General features: G+C 44.5%; 2 protein-coding genes across 7 annotated transcripts in view; one reads left to right on the top strand and one right to left on the bottom strand.

The window, feature by feature from the left end:
- The window catches only part of LYST (lysosomal trafficking regulator), a 163201-nt gene extending 139666 nt beyond the window's left edge, over positions 1-23535 (bottom strand). For 5 of the 6 annotated variants that reach the window (XR_006783186.1, XM_045817008.1, XM_045817029.1 and 2 more), the window contains exon 1: positions 12240-12370. The gene's annotated coding sequence lies outside the window, so the exon portion shown is untranslated. Of the gene's footprint in view, positions 1-12239; positions 12371-23418 lie in introns of those variants that run through there. The other variant, XM_045817016.1, reaches the window with a different exon arrangement.
- LOC123831934 (homeobox protein Nkx-6.1-like) lies at positions 11488-23481 on the top strand. Its single transcript, XM_045859286.1, has 3 exons — positions 11488-11820; positions 12177-12382; positions 23234-23481. Exons 1-3 carry the CDS (start codon positions 11726-11728, stop codon positions 23479-23481), a joined length of 549 nt encoding a protein of 182 aa, XP_045715242.1. The 5' UTR covers positions 11488-11725.
- Positions 23536-24856: the final 1321 nt, after the last annotated feature.

Below are 24856 nucleotides of genomic sequence, written 5' to 3'. Positions count from 1 at the left end.
TTTGTGGTGGCTCTGGTGATCTGGAAAAGGTCTCCCACAGCAGGGCAGTGACGTGAGGCAAACAGGAGGCCACATGCCTCACGCAATCTCAGCACTTCCCCAGACCTTCTTCCCAGGGTTCTCTCTCAAGGCCAGTCAGGGACATGGCACTTTAAACAGCCTGGGGGAGAAGAGCCCTGTGGGTATACACACCGCACGCAACACTGCTGGTAAGGGCAAAGCGCTGACATGCCAAACCACCAGCCTAGAAACGAACCTTTGGAACACAACATTTGTAAGAAGTAACTGCCATACTCAAAACAAAGTTTTTCAACTAACATTGGAGTTACATGTTGACTGCCAGTGAAGGAAAACTGCCAGGGAGTTTGGATTTTATGAATTATCTGAGAATGAGAATTTACTCTAGAATCAACCCTCTGAGAGCAAAATCACCTTAGTACCTCTCTCAACATTTTATAGGGAAGAACCCTAAGGCAAGATGGAGGTTGAGAGATATCCCAAAAGTCATAGGACTTCACAGCTAGGTCTTCAGATTCCTACCCATTGTTCTTCCTAAAACTGCATGAAATTTTTGAGAGACTCCCAACAGCCAAACCATGTCTTTCAGAAAGCCACTTATCAGAGCCATTCAGTGACAAGGTCTGGCCCTAAGTGCCATGGAATTAGGCAGTGAGCCTGCCTGTGGTCTCATGCCGTTTCACCCCTCCAGCCAATAGAGTCTGCCACCCCAAACTTCTTCAGGTGTTCTATTGCTTCATGCTATCTCCTTTCATACGTTTCCACACTTCTCAGCTATGTCAAGAAGTAAATGACCAGAAAAAAATGCTGCTGCTCCTAGAAAGGTTTTGCATTGTAACATGCAGCAACACCTTCAGCTCCAACTGGAACTGCAGCACAGCAGTGGTAAAAGTTGGCTCAGACCTAGATGGTCCCTATTAAAAATGTAGGACTATAATAATCCTTAACCAGTAAGTGTGGGGGAAACCACTGTACTATGCCTACTTTTATCCTGTATTATGCATTTAGGCTAAGTCAAAGTACAACAATGTGTTGAATAAAATATTTTCAATTTATGTAGAATAGTATAGTGTGTTCAAATAAAGAAAACTCAATGAAATGAAAAATGGCAGTGGTCCAGGGGAAAGGGTGGAAATTTAAGAAAGGAGTGGCCCCAGGAAAGTATACATATTGGGTTGGCCAAAAAGTTTGTTTACTTTTTTCCATAGGATGGCTCTAGTAGTGCTTAGTTGTATTAACTTCATTCTAAACAATTTTGTTAGACTGTATTGTGACAGCTATCATATCAGTGTGCATTTTCAAAAAAACTTACCAAAATTGGTGAATTTTTGTGCAGCCATTTTATATATAAGATGGAAGAAAATATGCAACATTTTCAACATATTATGCTTTATTATTTCAAGACAGGTAAAAACACAACTGAAATACACACAAACAAGGTTTGTGCAGTGTATGGAGTAGGTGCTGTGACTGATCGAAAGTGTCAAAAGTGGTTTGTGAAGCTTATTGGTACTACTGACATTTTTGACCAAATAATTCTTTGTATGGGGCTGTCTTATGCATTGGAAGATGCTTAGCAGCACCATGCCTCTACCCACTAGAAGCAGGAATAGCTGACATACCCAAAATGTCCAAATCAATCGTTATGGGTGAAACTGAAAAATGTGTCATTTATTTTACAGAAATAACTAAATGGACTTTTTGGCCAGCCCGATGCTTCCTTTCCATGTTTCAGGGAAGTGACAAACAGCACTGCCTGTTTCCGTCCCCTTCCCCAAGCCCAAAACATCTTGGCCAATACTCTCCATCGCAGCTGCCTTGAAACCTGCGATTGGCCAGAGAGGTGAGGCCATTTGGGCTCCTTGTGTGGCAAAGCTGACCAGGAAATCAAGGACACACAGGCATAGCACAGCAAGGCAGAATTTTAAAGGAAATTCAGAGGAAGACACCAAAATGTACCAGACTTAAGTCCTTCAACAAGCTGTTCATTTTTCCTAAAACTAACTGGGTAACCAGGTATCTAAGAAGAACCTGTGTTTGATCCTGAGCACCTTAGAAGAATAAAAATTCTGCAACTCTGTGGTTACAAGTGAGGTTTCACTACAAGGAATTACGGAGGCCCATTCAGGCAAACCATTTCCCAGGGCTCCACATCCCTGCTAGAAGGAAAGCGCTGTGAGTTTTACACCAAGCAGCGCATCCATCTTCAAAACGGATCTCTGGATTTTTACAGAATACAGATAATGGTATCGCTAACACCGATGATGGCTGATTACTCCACAACAGGCACTACCATAAGCACTTTACCATAGGAGTTTGTTTAATCCTCATCACAATCTCGGAAGTACAACTGCATCCCCATTCCTCACGTGCTGGAAACTGAAGCCAACTGCTCAGGGTCACAGAGCTACTACGTGTCAGAGACAGGGCTCAGACCCAGGCAATTTCTCTGTATTCTGCATACAATTTCCATTCTCCAAAGCAAACACTGACTCCTCCCTCCAATAAACCAGCTCTTGCTTCCTCATTCCTATTTCACCTAATAGCTCTACCCATTCACTCAGAAGAGAAACCAGAGTAGCACTTCACCGGGGGCCTTCTCAGTTTTTCCTCTTGACAGCTTGCTGGCTCACCTCTGCATCTGCTACTTGCTAACTCTATGACCTTGAGGACTTGACTTCCTCTCTCTAAACCTTAATAAATTATCCATAAAACCAAATTACTAAGAGTACCTAAAATTGTAAATAATAAAATTAAATGATAACACATATAAAATGCATAGCACAGTGCCTGGCAGACTGTGGTAAAATCAACGATTATCGGCCATTATGATCGTCCCCTTTAATCTGGCCCCTCCCCTCTAACGTCACGCCAGAACATGCATCTCCTAGGCCCCCATCTCCTCTCTCAGTACCAACCACCTCTTCTTTGGTCCTCTGCTTGGCCTTTTCTTCCATCCAGTCCGAATTCTACAATGGCTAAAATGTCACTCACATTCCTTAAAATCATGAATGGCACTCCAATTCCTAAGACATAAGACCCTGACTCCTCGTTATCATGCTATGCAACTCCTCCACCATCTACCCTTTCTCATCTCTCTACACATCTCACAACCCACCCTACTGCCCAGTCATCCCTCCTAAGGGCACACACTTTCTCAACACTGCCTCACTGATATTTGTTACACCACATTGCTGCTGCTACAGAAATTCCATTAATTCCCAATGAACTACTTTTCTACATGCCTCTGTCTTAGCTCTCACCATACTGTACTATCAGACTATACTGATTCTTTCCAAGACAGACTCCACTTTCCTTAAGGAGGGAAAGCAGGTCTTATTTGTTTTTTAAAAAAATCACTTGTGCCTAACACAGTGCCACAAATAAACATTCACTTAATGCTAACTTTGATAGAAAACATTTTAATAGTAAAATTCCTTTAGGAAAGTTTCCCACAGCTGTAACTCCAAGAAATAAATAGGTCTATTTACAAAGCCTTTCTCTACTCCACAGCAAGGAACGTGCTATAGAAACACCTGAAAAAAACCTTATCAAAGATTTTTAGATTAAAAACAAAAAGAAATTTAGCAATAAAACCTTTGATGTATATTCCTCCTATGTTAAAGATTATAGTATACAGTTTAAAAGTTCTTTACAATCACCTGTTCATATGATAGTTTTCCATACCTCCTTAAAAAATACTAAAAACATAGCTTGGACCCTTATCCTAAGTGGGAAATGAAAATAATAAGCATAATTTATATAGTAATATCATAGTGATCAATGTTTTTAATATATATTTGTACAAGATAAAAAATTCTGCAAAGTTAGTTTCAGAAACACTGAACACATGTTTATAAAAGTTTTAAAGACACCTTGCAGGTGTACACAGTGCTGCTTTTCTGATATTCCTCCATAATTCTTACAGATACAATGAAAGTTAGCTTTCCTCCTAAAGAAAAAAATTTAGTTAAGGCAATCAATTATAGACAAGTGTGTTTACTGTTACAAAACATTTCACATCAACAAGATAACAGTGAGACCAAATCGAGGTCCAGTCACTCAATGTGTTGCTCTCCAGCCACTCACAAAGAAGGACAGACAGTAGGACTGATGGGAGTGGGGACTGGGACTCGAGAGAACAGCAGTATGAAAGTAGTACTTGTTAAATTAAGCACTTTCTGAACGCATGCATTTGAAGTTCAGCCTATACTTAGTATTTTTTGTACCACATTGGGTAACATCACAATTTAGTTTCTATCACTATGACCTAAATGTAGACATATGTAAAGAAAAATGTCAGAGTTTCAATGAATTGCATGTGAGAAACCACACACCATGGCTTTCTCTGGGTATAGGGCATATCTCTGCAATAGACATGCCCCACTCATTCGAGCTTCTGACAAAGCGTCTTACTTGATTTGAGACGCATCTTCCTCTCACTTTCTGACTAGATGTTACTAGGAGGCACTGGCTGCACTTCCAGCTTCTCAGTTTTTAACCCCTCATCAACACTGGCTTCTCCACTGCTTAAATTTTACATATGTATATAATTTTATAAATATATATATATATATGAGTGGGGACCAAAAACTGAAATTTATTTATGAAAAAAAAAACACGTGTATTTATTCTCACAGGTTTAAACTTCAGTCACCTTCAAAGTACTCTCCATTTGATGCAATACATCCTACTGAGATGTTTTTTCCACGGCTCAAAAATAGTTTTGAACGTGTTGATTTTGATTCCTTTTAGTGCTTCTGCTGTTTTTTTGTTTCACCTCTTCCACATCAGCAAAATGTTTCCCTTTTTCATCCAGAGAAATAAAAAAAAAGTTGCTGTGGGTGAGACTGGGTGACTAAGGAGGGTGAGGCACAAGGTTCATGCCCTTTTGGCCAAAAACCGCTGAACACTCAGCTCCGTGTGGGCAGATAGATGCCCTTGTAAATCACCCATCCTGAAATGGGCAAATGCATTGGAAGAGTCTTAAAAAAAATCACAGAACCTGAACGCAGCCTCTCACAACAACACCAGCTGGTACACTGATACAGATGGGATCCTAGAACACTCACCTAGCAGGGGAAGCCTGTTCTGCAAAAGGCCTGCCATCCAGATGATAATTCCATTGTGGGGGTCCCCCCTCATTTATATATCCTGTTGGCACCTCCTCTTTCAAGATGACTCAGGGTAGTCTGCACTTCGAGTGGTCTTCTCACCTCACCACTCTCTGCACTCTGCCGTCGGCCCACACTACTCCACTGGAACTACTTGGCCAAGATCAACAGTAACCTTCTGACTGCCAGATCCAATCCAATGGACACGTTCCAGTCCTTATCTTATTTGACCTCTCTGAGGAATACGAGCATATGAAACTATTAATCATTCTTACATCTCTCTGGACTTGGGAGATTCCAAATCTCTTGGTTTTCCCCCCACCCTTCTGATGACTACTCCTCAGTTTTCTTGGCTGGATTCTTCTCACCATCCCCTTCATGTTGGTGAGCCTCTGGATTTTCCCCTCTTCCTCACTTCTCTTTGTGTTTTCCTTTGACCATCTCATCCACTTCTAAGGTTTTAAGTTCTACCTATATGTTAATGCCTTCCAAATTTTTATCTAGAGATTAACCCATAACTTCCTTCAAATCTCCAGACCCTTATAGAACAAGATGCACCCAGAACATTTCAGGGTAGTATCATGGGGCTGGAGAGAATAATCTTAGGCTAGTAGTAAACTCCATTCATGCCCAGGGGTGCAATTCAATCATCCTCAACAGCACAAACCCTTTCCAAGGCGATAGCTCCCCTGGTTACCTATCAGTGAGATGACTAAACATCTCAATTTGCCAGGACGGTCCTGGTTTATGCCTGATGCCCCAGGATAATATTCCTACTAATAATATTCCTTTCATTTTCAAAGTAACACCTGTTTGGTTAATAATTTATATAATCACCCTACCTCCCCACCAATCCTTCCTGACTTTTCCTGCACAACTAGGTGAGGCCTCCTCCCTCCCCGGATTTCATACGTCCTACCTTTAAGAACCCTAGTTCTGCTGCTAAGAAACTTCCCTATATCCTCCACCTTCACACAGGAAGATCACTTCATCTCTTCCTCTTAATAAAGCACTACACTCACATCCCAGGCCAGGAAGACAAGTCAATTATCCAACTTTCCCAGAGTGGCTTATGCATCATGATTATCCCATTTTATCCACAGTTAAGGCTCTCTATATGTTATAGCTACATTCGTAGTTGCCACCTACTGACCTTTGAGTCAATCATCTCCATTTACTGAGAACTTTGTCATACAACTGCTGTCTTCCTCTCCACGAATGACCTATTACTGGGGGCTTTTTACCATAAAAACAATTAAGCCTCACACAATGGCATTTAGAACTCTTGGAGTTCCCCTTCTTCAGTAAGCCCTACTCCGCAGAAGGCCAGCCTGGTTTAGTAGCTGGGCGTGAGGGTTTGCGGGCTAGAAAGTCTCACGTACTTCTTGGCTATGCCTTGGGGAAGGTTGCTTAACTTCACTGAGACCCAGTTTCCTCATTTGTAAGATGGAGATCCTAATATGTGCCTGGAGGATGGTTGTGAAAAATAAGTATGATGATCAATGGCAAGCATTTAGTATAGTGACTAGTATGTAGTATGCAATAAACAGTGGCTTTTACTAATATTACTGTTGTATTAGCACTATTAATCTTGGCTTCCCACCACCATCATTGGTCATTATTTGGCCTTTATGTCACCTGTGGTTGCTCCACCTCTGGGATCTTAGATTAGGTCTCTCACATCACAAGTGCTCACTGTCCCGGCTCTAGTGCCCCTTTACTTCTATCAGTTGTACAGCTTACTCACTGAGACTCTTCACCCTCTTCATTCTCAACATTTGTCAGCCCATCTTGGCTCAGCTTTCTTCCTTAACCAGGCAGGATATCTATGGTTCAGCCCATCAGTTAGCAGCCTTATGACCACCCTCAACTCCTTAACTTCACACCACCCCGCACCCAGTTCTCCAGCATACTTTCCTTTCCAGTCCCCATCCAGGTTCAGTAGAACTATTTGCTTTCTGCACTGTAATAGGGAGCTGCTGGAGTAAATTGCTTAATCATTCTGATTGACCTCTTTCTACACCTGTGATTGCCAGGGTGTTTATCACTACTCAGCAATTGGGTCACTCGTCCCTGGTCAACTCCCTTTTCCAATCACAGGGTAACTTTTCTTTTCCCCTCTAACATACCCCAACCCGTGCACTTCCTTCTCAATCTCAGCACGGGACGCCCTCCTGGACACTTATCTATATCTGTACCAACTCCCTGTTTCCTTCTCTTTTTTAAACAGGAAGGCACATCACTGCTCTTCTTCAAGGTAACCCTTTCCCCAGCTCTCGAGTTACAAACCCTTCCATTTCCTCTGAGATTATGTCTGATTATCTTCTTCCCCTTGTGACTTTAATTTTCTTTCCCCCCTCAGTGCCTCTTTCTCTCAGCCTGCTAATGTGTCCTTGACTATTCCACCTTTAAAGAACAACAAACTTCCCCGATCACATCGCCCCACTCAAGCTTCCGTTCACCGTCCTCCCTTCCTCACCAAACACGTTTGAAAGAATATATTTACTGAATGAATGCTTTTCTATTTGATTCCGACTTCTCTCTTGAATGTGTGTGTATTTTTTTTTTTTTTTTAGAGAGAGAAGGGGTAAGGTGGGGAGAAAGAGAGGGAAAGAAACATCAATCGGTTGCCTCCTGCACATGCCCCAAATGGGGACCAGGCCCAAAACTCAGGCATGCACCTTGACTGGGAATCGAACCAGAGACCTTTGGCTATGCAGGATGATGCTCAAACCACTAAGCCACACCAGCCAGGGCCAGACCTATACATTTTTTAAATTTAATTATATCTGACTCAGTTCCAACAAAGAAAATAAAACAGCCATTTCCACCAAACTGATGTGAACTGATGAATCTCACATCTCCAAATCTACTCCTCTACCCGTATTTTTAAAATTAAGAGCAATTACTAGCATCGCCATTCACCCAGTCAGACAATCGAGAATCTTCTCCTTTACCCCATACCTAAGCATGTCCTTCCTAAAATCTCCCACATCTGTCTCCTGTCCCTTCCCAGGGCTCCTGCTGCACAGGGATGTTGTGAGGGTTAAATGGAATAATAAATGGAAGCACACTCTGTAAGATGTGTGCTGTGCGCACAGAGATTATTTAATATTATTATATCTTTGGCAAAGTGAGCATGAAATTAAATTTAATATGACTTGTTCTTTTTTTTTAAGATTTTATTTATTTATTTTTAGAGAGGGGAAGGGAAGGAAGAAGAGAGGAAGAGAAACATCAATCTGTCGCCTCTTGCAGGCTCCTGACCGGGGAACCTGGCTCACACCCCAGGCATGTGCCCTGACCCGGGAATTGGGGAATCGAACAGGCACCCTTCTGGCTTGCGGGACGATGCCCATCCAACTGAGCCACACCAGTCAGGGCATAACTTGTTCTTAAAAATACAATTCTGGATCTTAGTAAGCAATGCTTTCTTTTCTAATCACAAACACAAAGCATCTGTTTGGCAATTTGGTCTATAATTTTTTCAGGAATTGGTCAGTGTCAAGTTGTTCAATGTACATTTTCTGGTTTCGCCTCTCCTCACCCCATTTTTAAATGTAAAATATGTGATTCTTCAGGTTTATGGAAAAAATCCTCCACTCTCTTTACTTTTTAAAGGTGAGAGGCAGTGGTTGTGCTGCACAAACATTTCCGAGGACATGTGGTACTCTACCTTAGCATTCATCTATTTCTTCTACTCACTGAAAGTGGCCAGAAGCTCTAGTTTCCTCATCCATTCTGAGTTTCAATTTCAGAGAATTACATTTGAATGAAACAATGTTTCACTTTGTTTGATTCCTTTCTTGTTTAATGAAAATGATCAGACTTTAAGCATTACTCTTCCATATTATTAGACGAGATTTTTCTTTTTTTTTCTTCTCAGCAATTAGATCTGGAAAGTGTTTTCTTCCCAGCAGTTAGATCTGAAAATTTCCAAATGTATCAAGTCACCCTCAATTGCTATAGACCAAGGCCAAGAGACTTAAGAGGCACTGGTGAGAAGTAACAGCAAAAGAAAGTAGTATCAACAAGAATATAGTGTTCCCATTGACTCCAAGATAACTTTATAATTAGTTATTAATGTAACATTTTTATATTCTTTCAGGATATATTTAGGTTGAGAATACATTTAAAAACATTAGCTTAGCCAAGGCCGGGTAGCGTAGTTGGTTAGGGCATCATCCCGATTCACCAGTGTTGTAGGTTCCATCTCCAGTCAGGGCACATACAAGAATCGCCCAATAAATGCATGAATAAGTGGAACAACAAATCCATGTTTCCCTCTTTCCCTCTCTCTTTCTTTCCTTTCCTCTTTCTCACTCTAAAAGTTAATTAAAATATGTTAACTTATTACCTGGATTCTTAATGTAAGGAGCAGATCTTAAATTCTAGGAGTCTGATACATTTTGATATAAGTTTTATGGGTCAAATTCTATTGCTCCAAATACCGCATAATTTGGCTTAAAAAAGATTTCCATTTAACATGAGATGGCTTATTTATTTAGAGCCATCTTTTAAAAATAGTTATTGATTTTTTTTTGGAGAGAGAAAGAGAAAGAAACATCCATTTTTTGTTCCACTTATTTTCATTGGTAGATTATTGTACGTGCCCTGATTGGGGATCAAACTACTTAAAGCCATCTTTAATGAAACAGAAGACTTAGGATCCTCTCTGTATGTTACTGACTTATTAGTAAAGTATTAAAAATACAGGTCATTTCCATTGTAATTTCACAAATGGCTAAGTGAAGCCACATTTGATAAGATTTCTGAGGCTTAAAAATTTTAATTGAATTTAAGTCAGGCATCTAGACATAATTCAGAAAAAAAATTAATCAGATGAAGTTGTTCAAGTTAAACACAACAACAAACTGAAAAGGTACTCTGACATTCTGGACTGTATAGCTTTCCCCACAACTGAACCTACCAGATACACTGAGGGCAAGTAAATAAAACCAAAACTATATTTGGTGAAAATAATGACTAGATTGTTCCAAAAGAGCCAAAAAGACTGTAAGCACGAAAGTTGGCGGTACATGGGTGAAAATATTAAGCCCCTGTTATAGTCAAGATAAGGTAAAACGTGTCTTCTGTACAAAGTCAGGACAGTCTACTACGAATGGGCTCCGTTTGGCTGTCTCATTTTCTGGTCTCCTAGCCAACTCCCAACCTTCTCCCCACCAAACTGCTCCCCTCCTAAACCTTGCTTCAGTACATGCCTAAAATCTGGTGTTCCAGAAGTCTGCTGTTGACTCTACAACCCTCAGTTTACCCAGAAATCAACCACTCCACCAACTGCACTCTGCATCATCTCCGGCCTGGATTAAGGCAAGAGTCCCCAGACTGATGTCCCTGCTTCTGCTGCTGCCCAACACCCACCCCCACCCCCAACAAAGTCTATTCTCCATCCAACACCAGAGTGGCCCTTTCAAAAAGTAAATCTGAGTATATCCCTTCCCCATTCAAAGCGATGGGCCTCAGAGTGGAAGCCCGGTCCTTACAAAGGCCTACAGGCCGGGCACAGTCTGCTTTCCCATGCCCACTCCACCCTGACTTCATTTCTGCGGCTCTTACGGTGCTCGCTCCGCCGAGCCAAACCAGCTTTCCCCAAATGTGCCCATACGCTCCTGCCTGGAAGCTTCTGCTGGAGCCTTTCCCTCTGAACACTCTTCCCCCAGAGAGGTACTGGGACTACCCCCCTCACTTCTTTCCGGTCTTGTGCTTAAATGTCATCTTTTCCAGGAAGCCTTCCGTGGCTACCTCCAGTTAAAGTTGCAACCCTCTCCCTGCTCCCTATCCCCGCTCTTCCCTGCTCTGCGTCTTCAGTCCTTAACACCACGGGACATAGCACACATTTATTGTTTATTATCTCCCAGTAGAATGGAAGCTGCGTGAAGGAGGGCAGTTTTCATCTGTTTAGAAAACTGTGTGGCACACAGTAGGTGCTCAATAAATATTTACTACCTGTATGCATAATTGTATAGTTTGTAAACTGCTGTCACGTAAGTTAAATTCCACAGTAACTCACTTCCTCCTTATGCCCCCTTTTGTCCAAATTCTCCCATCTTGGCGGTAACAATATGAATGACAGCAAGGGGTATCAGGCAAAAAGTTGCTGGCTACTTGCAAAGCTCTTTAAAAAGAGATAACCCCGCATTCACTAACTACGCCCACAACACGAACGCTCAGAGTCAACATCTTTATTAGCATTAAGTTGCTGGGTGTGTCGATCTGTTTGCTGAAAAAATGAAAGTTGAATTCAATATTCAAGGAAGCACGGGTCCGAATTCAACACCAACGTACATGCAACTCCCTCAGCATTTCCGATCTGCTTCAAGCGAAGCGGGTGCTGTCACTGGGTGTGTAAGGCTGCAGAGCACACAGGGAATGCTTTGTTTTGTTTAACCCGGTGAGCACCAGGCGGGGAAGCGTTTCTTGCAGCCTGGGGGCTGATCCCCGCCGCGGCGCAACGACCCACCCGCTGGCCTCCACGCTGGCTGCGGCGCCCGGGCTTCCCCACAGTTTAATCCCACAGGTGGCGACGGGGAAATTAGTTTAATCCCCCCCCCACCCCCAACAAGGCTCCGGCGATGCCCGGGACAGACGGCAGACGTCCCAGAGGACCCTCCGGAGAGCCTCTCTCCCGGACCAGGCAGGTCGCAGGCTCGAGCGGGAGATTTGACAGGTGGGCAAGCAGCCTCGGGGACAGGGCGCCAGGAGCGACCAGGGGGTGGTGGCGCGGAAACTGTCAACTCCCGCCGTCAACCAGCCAGTCCGGGCCCGGCCGGGGTAGGGGCGCCGCGGCACCCGATAATCAATGCAGTCCAGACAGCAGCGCGCTCGACCTCCGACCCCGCGCCGGGAAATAAAGTTAGTATTGGTGGCCGCGCGGCGCCGCCGAGCTCCGGCTGCAGCTCGAGGCTGCCCAAGGCCGCGGGAAGGCGTCCCGAGCCCCAAGCAGGAAAGGAAGCCCAGGCCGGGGCGTCGGGCCGCGACCCCAGCCCAAGCTGACAGACGCCACCTCAATTGCCTTCCCTCCAGGCCGCGGACAGGGTCCCGGACCCAGCCCTCCGCCAGCATCGTCGGCTCCCCGCGCCACTTTACCTCTAGTCTTGCCACCACCGCCGCCGCTGCTGCCGCTGCCGCTGCCGTCGCCGCCGCCTCCACCGCGCGCACCCCTCACAGGGCGAATCTTGAGTCCTCGCCACTGCCGCCGGGGCTAGGAGCTCCCACCCCCGCCCCCTCAGGTAACCCAGGAAACCGGGAACACCGCCCCCTCCCCCGCATCCGGGCCCCGACCCGCCCGCTTGCGCTTGCGCACTGGCTCCGCCTGCGCCCCGCGCCCCGCCCCTCGCTGGTTGGACAGCTCCTGCGTCGCAGAAGTGAGGCGTAGACCCAATGGGGAAGGGAGGAGGGCGGGTCTAGCCAATGAGGAAGGGAAGAGGGCGGGCCAAGCCGCTGGAAGGAGGCCGGAGCTGGGACTGGGCCCGGGGCGGGGCCGGGTGCGGCTAACTTAATGAGAACCTGTGCGTTAGAGCCGGGAGAAAATGACCCGGGGATCGTCCTCTGGTCCCCTGTGTTGGTGCAGAGCACGGGGATCAAAGAAATATGGGAACGGATTGTGAGAGGGAGGCAGCGTCTCTTGTAAAGGGTTATGGTGGGCTTCTTTCAAGAATCGTGAAGTTGTTTACGAAGCCGCTGTGGAATTAGATGAGCGCAAATGTGCATTTTTCAGCTCCCCAACACATTTGGGTGCTGCGCTCACTGTCCACGTTGCATGCCTTAAAATAGCGGCGCCTCCAGAGGGTGGGAGCCGCGGATTAAATACAAGTCTGTTTCTGGCTGCATCGCTGACATTGGCTGCCGGTCCCAGCTCGAGGCTGGACAGGCTGCGGCCGCGGGCAGTTGGGTGTTTTAGAGGAACCCCTCCTCACCACCCAGAAACTATGACAAGCACTGCGGGGTGTCCAAGGTAGTGGGACAGAGCCTGAACTCTGAGGGACTGGGATTCAAGGACTACCTAGCAATGCAAACTATAAGCGCATGATCTGTAAATTGACAGGAATTGCTTTAGAATCAACAACTCCAGTAATTTTTGCACAGGGATCAAGAAATATAAATAATTTGGAATATTTATATCCTAAGGCTGTATACCAAATGCAACTTTTAATATCTTTAACTTCCATATGACTCAATGACAAGCAGAGTAATAATTGTCCAGTGATATGCTTTGAAGAGGTTCTCTGGGAAAATCCCGCACTTTGACACATGTCCCCACTGAACTCGAAAGTTCACACCTTTGGGCACACGTTGCCCACTTCCTCGGGCAATGTTTCAAAATAAAAACACTCGTCCCTGGCCGGGTACTCGGTTAGAGTGTCGACCCTGTATCGCAAGGCTGTGGGTTCCATCCCCAGTCAGGGCACATACAAAGGGTCAACAGTGAATGCATTAAACAACAAATCGAAGTTTCTCTCTCTCTCTCTCTCTCTCTCTCTCTCTCTCTCTCTCTCTCTCTCCCCCCCCATAAATAAAATTAAAAATGTGCATACTCCAGGGATGGGCAACATCCCAAAGGAGAGCAGAATGTGCCACCCCACAAAATGCCACTTTGGCATGTGGATTACATTGAGCTGAAGATAATCAAGACCGAGCAGACTTAGGAAAAACTTTGACCTCTCCTTTACCTAAATTCCTAAAGGAATTTAGATAGGTTGCCTGCACCATGGGGTGAGCACCAGATTACCAAATATCTGCTCTTCTTATCTTCCTGTCAGTTGCCATCCTCTGCTTTTGAATCCCCAGGCCCCCTTTCCATTCCTTAGCTCACAGGTGGCAAACATGAGACCTGCAGGCCGAATCTGGCCCTCTACCTTTTCTTATCCAGCCCAGCACCTTGCTTCTACCCTGCAGCAGCACTGAGCTCTCGCTTAACTGTTAAGGAGTAGTTACACTTACACAATCCTAAAATTATATTCAGTCCTTGGAAGGCAACCCCAAGGCTGACGTGGCTCCCAGTGAAAATGAGTTTGACACCCTGCAATTGCCTGCCTTTGGGGCTCATATTTTCATAAGGTTCCAATACACACAAAATTAAATTTGTTTTTTTTTCTCTTTTAAATTTGTTTAAATCTGTCTTATGTCAATTTAATTAGTAGACCAGCCAAAGGAAGAAAGGAAAAATTTTCCACTCCTGCAATACAAAATCCCTAACAAGTTAGTGAAAGAGATGTCTAGGGAAATGTTGGTTGTTTAGCAAATATAGTCGACTCTTGAACAAGTTGGGGTTAGGGGCCACAGCCCTCCACATAAGCAAAACTCCTTATGAAACTTTTGACTCCCCCAAAACTTAACTAGTCAGCCCTTCAAATCTGCAGGGCATTGGTTCCAGGACCACCCCCCACAGATACCAAAATTCACAGATGCTCAAGTCCTTAAAATGGTGTAGAACAATGCCCACAGTCAGCTCTCTGCATCCATGGATCCCCAACTCTGCAGGGAAATACTGTTTTCCATCCACCATTGGTTGAATCGGCAGATGCAAAACCCAGGGACAGGGAGGGCCAACTGTATATTTATTGAAAAAAGTCTATGTACATAAGTGGACTTACGCAGTTCCAACCCTGTAGTTCAAGGGTCAATTGTATAACATGAACACCTACTGTGGGCTAGGTACTGTGCAAGGCACTGGACATCATGGTGAATTTATGTGAACTCAAAGAGGAAGAGAAGTCAAACTTGACCTATTTCACAGTTTTACCTATAACTAAACCTACTCTTACTTACACATGAGCTTTCACCCACTAATCTCAAAATGATTCATTTTTTTAGTGGACAAAAGAAGTCATAGAATTGTTAAGTCTCTCTTTCTCTTGAATGGAAGATAATAGATAATCCTGATTTTGTTAAAGCCAGAGACTGAAATAGACTTTATATCTGTATATGGATATCTGTATCTGTATACAATGTATACAATTGGCCCTCAAAATATTATGTGTTTTTAAAAGACACAAAGTAATGTTATTTGTGACTATTCTTTTCTCTGATTATCTGAATTATAAAACATTTTAACTAAGCTACCACAGTAATGATTTGTTCAAGAATATTTTAAAATATAGATACTAAGTATACATATTAGATTAAACTTAGCTTAAAAGATTTCAAATGAACATAAAAATGTGTAATCATGTACATGCAACAGAAGAAAGAATAAAGTAATAGGTACATAGAAGGAAGTCAGGTATATATATCACATACTAGAAGACTTGGTAAGTAGGAAAATCTTTGGATAATTTGACTTTAAAAATAGATTCTAAAATAAAGGTTTTAAAAGATGCAGTTAATGTATATGTGTATAATTTCACACTAATTATTCGCCAGAATACATTAAAATAATAATTTCATGACTACATGGACATATAAATCAGGTCATGTCATAGTCCGCTCAGAAACCTGCAATGACTCTCAGATCAAAACCTAAGTCCTCGCCACGGCCTACGGAGCCTACACCGCAGGGCTCCCAGGTCCTTGTCCCTTCCTGCTCTCACATCCTGCACACAGACTGGCCTCTTCACTGTTCACTGAAGTTCAGACAGACTCCTGCCTTAACGCCTCCGCACTGGCTGTTCCCTCTGCCCGAAATGCCTTTTCTCCAGATAGCTGCATTTCACCTTCTGGATGAAGTCTGTCTCAACACTGCTCTTAAACCTACACCACAGGCGACTCTGCCCTGGACCCCACACTTGAGTGTCCCTCTTATCACAAGTGCCATCTATTATGGATGGAATTGCTCCCCCCTACCCCCTGCCCATGTTGCAGCCGTAATCCCCAGCGTGACTCTGTTTGGACAGAGAGGCTCTAAGGAGGTCCTTAAGAGTAAATGAGGTTGTAAGGGTGGGGCCCTCATCCAAAGGACTGGTGTCCTTATAAGAAGGAAAAGAGACACCAGACTTTCCACACCAGCACAGGCCATGGAAGAGAGGTGTCACCAGAAACCAGCCCTGCTGGCACCTTGATCTTGGACCTCCAGATCTCTCAGAAAATAAATGTCTGTTGTCTAAACAACAGAGTCTACAATATTTGGTTATGGCAGCCCCAGCAGACTAATACACCCCCCAAAACTAATTTTATTAAAGAACACACAGCTTCTCTGTCACTTGGGATCTGGTGCAGAGAGTTGGCATGGTGTGATCCTAAACGTGATCTCTTTTATCACACTTATCAGCTTCCAACATCCTACTTAATTTACCCATTTATTATGTTTATTTTTATTATCTGCCACATTTAGACAACCATTATTCTGGTTATACTGTACCCCAAGTGCCAAAAGAGTGCCTGGCACAGTAAGCATTCAGTCAATATTTATTGAAGGAATGGTGTCATTAAGAGAATTTTGTTTAAATTCAAATAAGCATGTAAATGCTCAGTTAATTGTACTTTTAGATAAAGTGTGACAACTTTAAGGCCCATGTGTGGCCGTGGAGAGGAATAGATTTGTAAAGAATTGGTAGAGGGGATGCAGTTACAGGAAGATGGTCAAGATTAGACAGAGGGTCCTCATTTGACTACAGACCAAGGAATTGCTACATTATATAGACATATACATTTATTTTTGGAGTGCTTTACTTTATTAGAATGCCTATGAATCTTCTAAAAATTGCTTTTTTTATAGGTACCTTGCAACTTTATTGAAGAGGTCAATTCATAATTCATGTCTCCATTAAGTTGTTATTACAAAATTTATCAGGTTAGGTTTGTATAAAATTCTTTTGTGTAATTCTTTTCTCTACTAAACCCCTGATAGCATTTCAAATCCCCCAAAGTATGTAAATTTTGCTATAAAAATTCATGCCGTTGCATTAAAAAATTGTAACCATCGAAAATATTTTATGAGATGATCTTTTGAAAAGCTAAAAAGTGTTAAAAGAACCTAATTTTCCCTTCTTTGCTGTGGAAACCGTGTGCCTTCCTGTCCTACTTTAGTGCGTGGGAGAAACTGCTTGTGGGTGACAGTGTCATTAATTCTCGTAAAAGCTTTCTTTTTCTTTACTTTTTACATTCAGGATTGTTTTTCTGCTTAGAACAGAAAATATTGAACATATGCCACAGTCATAAATTCAAGTGTTAAGACAAATATCCAACATAGAAAATGAAAGTTTTCTGTGACCTCCTCCCAGAAATCACCGCTCGTGAGTGACACGCATGCCCACAGCTGTCTCAGAGCAGGCATGCTCGTTTCAAACGTTTTTATATGTAATTCACATGAGTGAGTGAAGAGTGCTCTGGGGAAGCTGTCATTCTGAGGGTCTTGGTACTGAACGATAAAACTCGTTGCAGAGGAAAAGGGCGATGGACCTAGAACAGGGCGCCTGGCACCCAAATTTGCTCCCCACCAGCATCCTAGATATTTCTAAGTCCTGAGATGTCAAAGATATTTCACAACTGAAAGGCCTCTTCTCACTGACGTGTCTGTAGGATCCCTAGTCCCAGACCTTCTTGCCCAGGCAACCACGTGGTCACGCCACGGAAAAGCGTGGCTCTTCCAGTTTAGAATGGTTGGGCAAGTCCCTTCTCATTATTCTCCTTGTCAAACTGGTACTGACTGTTTCATTTCATTTCCTTTTATTTTATAAGACATCCTTTTAGAATTTTGATTGGTAATTGTACCAAATGTGTATGCAAATTTGGAGAGATCTGGCATCTCCAATATGGAGCCTTCCCATCCGGAAGCATGTTTGCCCTTCTATTAATTTAGAGCTTCTTTTACTTTCTTCAATAAAATCTTACAGCATGCTTCAAAGAGAGAGGGAGGGGGAGAGAGAAAGGCCCCACGTGCCACGTGCAGTGGCCTGCCCTGCACCAGCTGTGGGGAAGGAGTGCCCTCCCTGCAGATGTGTTTGCCTGAGACTTGGAGTGAAGTGAAAACCTTTCTCCCTGCCCAGCTCCGCTGCATTGCAGCAAGACAGGAAAGAGTTCTCCACAGGATGCAGATTCCATTTTGAGAACAGGGGACACAGGCCAGCTTGTGTCTTTTTAATGCAGCTACTCCAGGAGTGAAGTTCTGAGACAGTTGCTCACTTAGCATATAGATAGATGCAACCCTGGGGTGCCATCTTACTGAAAATAAAATATATCCTGTAATCTGTTTGGAAGTGTACTAACATCCGACACGGTAGAGAGGTCCGAAACACACAGCTACGCTGGGGAAAATGTACACATTACATTGGAACAGGTGATCACCGAAATGTAAAATAGAGAAGGTGGGGGTTTTCAGGTTCTAGGGCTCTGAGGAAAACAGTTTATCAGATAAAACCTAGTAAATCTCCTTTGTGATCTGTAAAGGAGCTTAAATAAGCATAAAAATAAAATATGTGGGCCTATAATCTTCTGGACTTTAACCCACTCTTTTTTTTTTTAATCATGTCACTTCACAGATGTCAGTGTAGTAGTTTAGCCAGCAAAGCCCCAAGAACATGGCCCGGCCTGGAAGCAGGTGGGCGGGGCCTTCCACTGGGAGGTGGTCTCACCAAACTCCATTGCCTTCCTGGACAAGGGGAAAGTAGCCTAGTGGCAAGTCACTGTTCTTGGGGTGGGGGTGGGGGGGGAGTCTGTAGCCAATGTGCAAAAATGTCCCTTAACTCAGCTTCTCCTAAATTCTATGTGACTTCTGGAACATTCTCCTTCTATTGCACTCTCCTTCCCTCCACCATCACACACTCTCCCTAAAAATTAGACACCAGCAACTGAAATAAAAATAATGATTCTAGTCCTGCTGCTGCTATTGCTGCTCGTACTGTACAAATTTCACCTCCAGACATCCAAAGCAGCAACCAGGAATTCGAGGTCACCAATTCAGAGTGACAGATGACCCAGGAAATGTGCTGTAAGGCACTGTCCTAGGGCCGCTCACCCATCAGCATAACCTCTCCTGACTTGTTCCCTGCCCAGCCTACAGCCCCGCGTCTGGAACTCAGCTGCTGGCTGGTAATTAGGTCCATTGGAGGGTTTCCTGATGGGGTACAGGCAGCACTGTGTTTACTGGCAGCTGAGCCTCTGCTAACTGCTGGGAGCCTGGCTTTTAACCCTGTGCTTGCTGTCCACTGTGCCCAGCTCAGGCAGTCGAGAGAAGGGGGTTTTTCATGCACTGAAGGCAGCAAACAACGGAGCATCCTCCCCACGGTGGCTGACTCCTAATAAAGAGAAATGGTTTTAGAACATTCATCACTAGGGAGAGAATGCTCTTGCTGCTATGTGGGGGTTTCCTAAAATTGATACATTCAAGTCAGAAACATAATAGATGTCTTTGAAAGTAAGACAGATCCTTGGCCAGCGGGGACTGGGTTAGCCAAGAAGGAACATATGGTGGGAAATGGTTGAGTGCCAACAGTGTTCACCCCCCGGTGCCACCTCTGTTTACTAGCTCCCTAACAGATGCCCGAGAATTAGTGCGAAAGACACCATTTAAAGGGGAAAATGTTTTCCTCCAAATGGATAGTGTCTTGCTTTAACACTGTGCATTGCACTCACCTTTTCCCCTCTAATAAGAAATGCCAGCTTTATTGCATACTAAATTTCTTTCTGTTTTCCAGGTTCTTTCTGAGCTCTCTAAAATAAAGAAGTACATATCCATAAACTGATAGCCCTGAGAATGGATCTTAATTTTCAGAAGTTCTTCAGAAGTGCTGTCTCATTTTTCCTTTGACTTAACTGTTATTACATCCATAGCCCTGTGCCCTCTATCTTGTATATACAAGTGATAGATTATATCACCTGAATCCTGTCCATATTCCAAACACATGTTCTTTTTTTTTAATTAAAAACAAAAATTTAGTCCCCACCTGAGGACATTTTTGTTTTCATTGCTTTTACAGAGAGGAAGGGAGAGAAAAAAAACATCCACGTGAGAGAGAATCACCAACTGGTTGCATCCCGTACATGTCCTGACCAGGAATCGAACCCACAACCTTTCAAGTATGGGACAAGTCCTCAACCAACTGAGCCACACCAGCCAGAGCCAAACATGTATTCCTTTTCCTGGCCACTTCTTCAGTTTCAGGGAGCGAAGAGGAAGGAATGAAGGAGGGAGAATATATCCTCTTCAGTAGTAATTTATCAGACTATGTGAAAAAAAAATGTCTTGCCTTCTGGAGAATCAACAGTAGACTTTCTGAAAACTTGGAAGAGAAGAGTGTAGGTTGTAAGATCTAAAAATAACTTCACTGGTCAGTTCTCTTAAGGCAAGGAAACTATGTTGACTTATTATGCAGCAAAAGTGTCATAATTAGGCACCAGTATCTCATCAGTGACTGTAAATGAACACATCTTTGCTGCGCATAATATGCACTGTAGGCCAGAAGTAACTACGTGAAGTAGGTTAGAGTAGTCAGTTACTCTACCTCCAGGTGTTCACAAAACCTTCTGTCAATACTGTCTGGACAGGATGCACAATACAGACCTTACCCATCTATTTTTCCCAAGAGTATTTTTTATAATCTTGGCTCTCTTTCTTGGTGCCTATTCCTCATGTATGGAGAACGGTCTCCTCACTGCCTTGTTTCAAATTCCCACCAGCAGCTTTCCTATCCCTCCTCAAAGGTCCCTGCAGTTCCACTTCTTACTCAAAGATGTTTCGTATCCAAAAGGGAATGATCAGCTGTTACTGCACCACGTCCTCTAAAGAATTCCATTTCACTTCCTTTGAGAGAGGACCATGTGTCCGACTTATGACCATTCAGTTCTGCTAAACACCCAGGGCTGCAGGGGGTGGCATATTTATCAGTATGCTAATTCAGCTGATCTGCGTGTGTGTGTGTGTGTGTGTGTGTGTGTGTGTGTGTGTGTGTGTGTGGTTGCCAGAATGCTTTCATTCTCATTGCTCTTTTTATCAGGAAGGTGCAGGGACATTTGTGATGTTGCGGGTGGTAAAATGGGAGCCTAGAGAATTAAGTAGCTTAACTGTTAGTCATGGACAGGGCAGGGTGGAACTCAGGTTTCTGGACTCTGAATTCCGGGCAGGTCTTAACAAAGTAAGCACAACAAAAACTGCTAATTGGACTTCTGGAAATGATTTTCTTAAAAGCATTTTTCCAGAGCCTAATTTTAGAGTTCAAATGTTATTAGCTCTGCCGTGTTCCAGCTCGTTTGCAACTGCTCTAGGTGGAAAACACACGTCTGCTGCAAGGAAGAGTCAGGTACTCTTTGCCGAGTCTTGGCTGTGCTTTAGTTGCCTGACACGACTCCCAGGGAATGTACAGATGGCTGCGTTACTGGATGTGCTCTTAACATGCACCATTGCCTTTATGCAAAAGAATAGGAGTTAGAATTACTATATAATCTAGCAATCCCTCTTCTAGGTGTAGGCCCCAAAGAATCAACAGTGGGGACTCAAACAGATCTATCTAATGCTGATGTTCACGGCAGCATTATTCACAATATTCAAAAAGTGGAAGCAACCCAACTATTTGCAGATGACTGAATGGATAAACCATGTCTGCTTGATCCATCCAGTGGAATACGGTTGTTCAGCCTTAGGAAGGAAGTTCTGACACATGCTCCAATGTGGATGAACCTTGAGGGCATTGTGCTAAATGAAACAAGCCAGTCACAAAGGGACATATATTACATGATTCCACTTATATGAGGCCCTTAGAGGAGTCAAATTCAGGTTGCTAGAGGTTAGGGGAGGGGATAGTTGTGAATGGGGACAGACTTTCAATTGGAAATGATAAAAATTTCTGGGGAAGGGTGGTGATGGTGCACAATAATGTGAAGGTACTTAATGTCACAGAATTCTACACCTAAAACGGTTAATGTGGTAAATTTATGTGTATTTTAGAGAGAGGGAGAATAGGAGATGGAACAATTAACCCTGATCTGGAGGGTTAGGGGAGGGGAGGGCTTCTCAGAGGAAGTGGTTTTGTCTTGAAAGATAAGGAGAGGTCTGGTGGGCAGGCCAGAAGAAAACGGTATTCTGAGGGACTAACAGACAGTAAGAGGCAATTACAAGGCCACATTCAGGGAACAGCAAATAATCCCGATGACTAGATACTTGCAGGTGACTGGGTGCTTGCGGGTAAGTTACAGGATTTATCCCCACAGAGGCAGAGGGGGCAGATCCCGAAGCCTCCTGCGTGCTGTGCAGGAAGTTTGGGCTCTATTCTGCAGCAACGGGAAGCCACTAGTGTCCCTTAAGCTTGGGGGCATGACCAAGCTTGCATTTGAGAAAGATAATGTCTGGCAGTCGTGTGAAGTGAAAGACACCAGAGGCAGGGACACTGTGGGGAGACTGTCGCAGTTGCCCAGGGCAGAGATGATGGGGGCCATGCTGAGAGAATGCGGGGGCCAAGGAGAGGCAGGGAGTGAGAGGCTAGGAATGGAGGATTGCACCCTGCCTGCTGGTGTGGTTCTGATGGAGTTGTCTTTCCACTTCTGGTCTCCCCCAGCCAGGCCGACCTGCCCACCTGCTCGCCAGGTCTCCTGGCTCAGGGCCATCCCTCAAGAACCCTCCCAAACTTGACTTCTTCTTTACCTCCCAACCTCTAAACTCCTGGCTTCCACACTATCCTTAGCGCCCCCCAATTCAGCAGGCATTCTGGCTCCTCCCACTTTCCCTTGAATCCTTTGCATGGTTTCTCCCTTTCCTCTACAACTCCAGCCATGGGACTTCGCTTTTCTCCCTCCACAGTTCCTTGCTCCAGTCCTGGGCTCTGCGCCAACTTCCTCCTCCTGCCAGACCAGGCTCTAGTCACTAAAAAAGGGGTGTAAGGAGGGACTTGGATGTCTCTGGTACAGGTCAGGAATAGAATAGAAGCTGGAGAGTTGGAGAGGACCAGCAGTGACGAGAAAGGGTGAAAGGGAGGGGAGAGGGAATGAGAACAGGAGTGCATTGGGAGATGCTGGGATCGATGCTCCTTTGTCTAACAGCACCCACATGAACCCATCTGCCCCTACTTACGGAGTCCTTGTGATTACACCATGCCCCAGACCAACAACCCCAGTTTACTGGCACCCAGGAAGCAGAGCTGGAATCTCTCCAGCAAGGGACTTTGGCTCCCCCCTACTTCAGAGTAAGACCTTCATTCTCCTTCCTCTCTGCACAGTATTCGGCCCCTCTGAGCAAGCAGTCTGTAGGAACCAGCTCCTGAGAGCACCGGGACTGCCAGGAACCCATCTGCTAATCACCTTCCTCAGTGGTTCGACAGCTTTCAGCCTGCACCCAACCTGCCCTCTGAAGCTGCCGTACTCTCGGCTGACACTGGGAGGTCTCAGAAACACTTTAACCTACCTGCACGGTAATTGCCTTCTTCAGGAGAGCAAGGAACGCTTCCCTGTGGTTGTCACTCTGTAGGCACCATCACTGCTTGGGAGCTAGCAGCCACCCACTCCGTTCGCTGCAGTGACTCTGGTCTCCTCCATGCCGCTAAGCACGCTGGGCTGCTTGTTTGCAGTTAACTTCTGGCTTCTGTTCAGCTGACTTCGGGTAGGCTCATTCTCCTGGCATTAGAGGACGTGCACAGTTGAGTCAAACAGCCTGCACCCCATCAGATGGCCAAGGCACACCCTGCTGCACTCTGATGTCGCAGGAAGAAGATGCAGGAGCAGATGGTGAAGGCGGTAGCCTCAGGCACCACAGGGACCTCAGAACACAACTTCCCCATGGAAGAATGGCTGAGCTGCCAAAAGAGCGATGCACCAAACGCTGGCATGACAGCTGCTCCTAGCAAAGCCAAATCATCATTGGAAATGGCTTCTTGGAAGCCCTGTGCTGCTTTTTTGTTCTCGGATGGGGCTAGGAAATCTCTGTGGCCAGGAGGCAAGTGGCCTTCTCTCCCTCTGGCTCTTTGGCAGGTGGCCATGCCTGGGTCACATGGGGGATTTGGCTCCTTTGCAGTGTCGCTGCAGCAGGATTTCCAGTCAGTGATTTTGGGGTGGCTCCTCTGAGGCATCCTGCCCTGATTCTGCTGCACAGGGGGAGGGCCCAAGTCGGTCCCCGTGAGATCATCAGTACTCTTGGTTGGAGAATCCTGCAGTCCCTGGAGGTCACAGAACTGAACTGAACTGAACTGAACACCAGAAGGGAAGTCCTGAGCTCGGCCGCCACCACGAACCCTCTGCTCGCAAACTTTCACCAAACTCCCACTGTGGATTTCTGCCCTCTTTGTGCTGATTTCTGCCTCTTGCCTTTTTTTATGCTATTATTTCTTTTTAAAATTTTTGATTAAATACTATCGTCACCCTTTTAATTCCATGCCTATTATGGATTTCTGAATTAATGTTTTAATTAACAAATTTATGAGCATATACATGTCTGTATGAAAACCAGAAATTGCTACTTATTTCTTTTTGAATTCTACTGAGGTGAAATTGACATAAAATTAACCCTTTTAAAGTGGACGCTTTGGTGGCATTTATTATATCCCAAATGTTGTGTAACCACTACCTCCATCTAATTCCCAGTCATTTTCAATTGATCATTGAGCCAGGTTTTACAAACCTGGTTGTACTTAGTCATCACAATAATTCCACCAGGTGGGCATATTTATGTTCCCATTTTATAGTTAAGGAACCTGACCCTTGCACGACGTCACACTGCTTGTAAATGGTGGCACCAGCACCAGAACCCAGGCTTGTTTAACATCCAGTCTCATGCTCTGAGCTACTAACTGGCCACTGTCAATGTGTCTGCATGATGCATGTCTGTACATACCAATGACGTAGCAGCT

Source organism: Phyllostomus hastatus, unplaced genomic scaffold, assembly GCF_019186645.2.
Source record: "Phyllostomus hastatus isolate PE091 unplaced genomic scaffold, TTU_PhHast_1.1 phas_contig_148, whole genome shotgun sequence".
NCBI lineage: Eukaryota > Metazoa > Chordata > Mammalia > Chiroptera > Phyllostomidae > Phyllostomus > Phyllostomus hastatus.
The sequence above is the reverse complement of the archived record's forward strand: the minus strand, read 5'-3'. Positions and strand labels throughout refer to the sequence as shown.

Coding starts and splice junctions, on each gene's coding strand:
- LOC123831934 (XM_045859286.1), top strand. CDS start 11,726: ATGCCCGGGACAGACGGCAGACGTCCCAGAGGACCCTCCGGAGAGCCT. Junction 11,821..12,176: donor TCGAGCGGGAGATTTGACAG/GTGGGCAAGCAG, acceptor CCTTCCCTCCAG/GCCGCGGACAGGGTCCCGGA. Junction 12,383..23,233: donor TCCCACCCCCGCCCCCTCAG/GTAACCCAGGAA, acceptor CTCTCTGCACAG/TATTCGGCCCCTCTGAGCAA.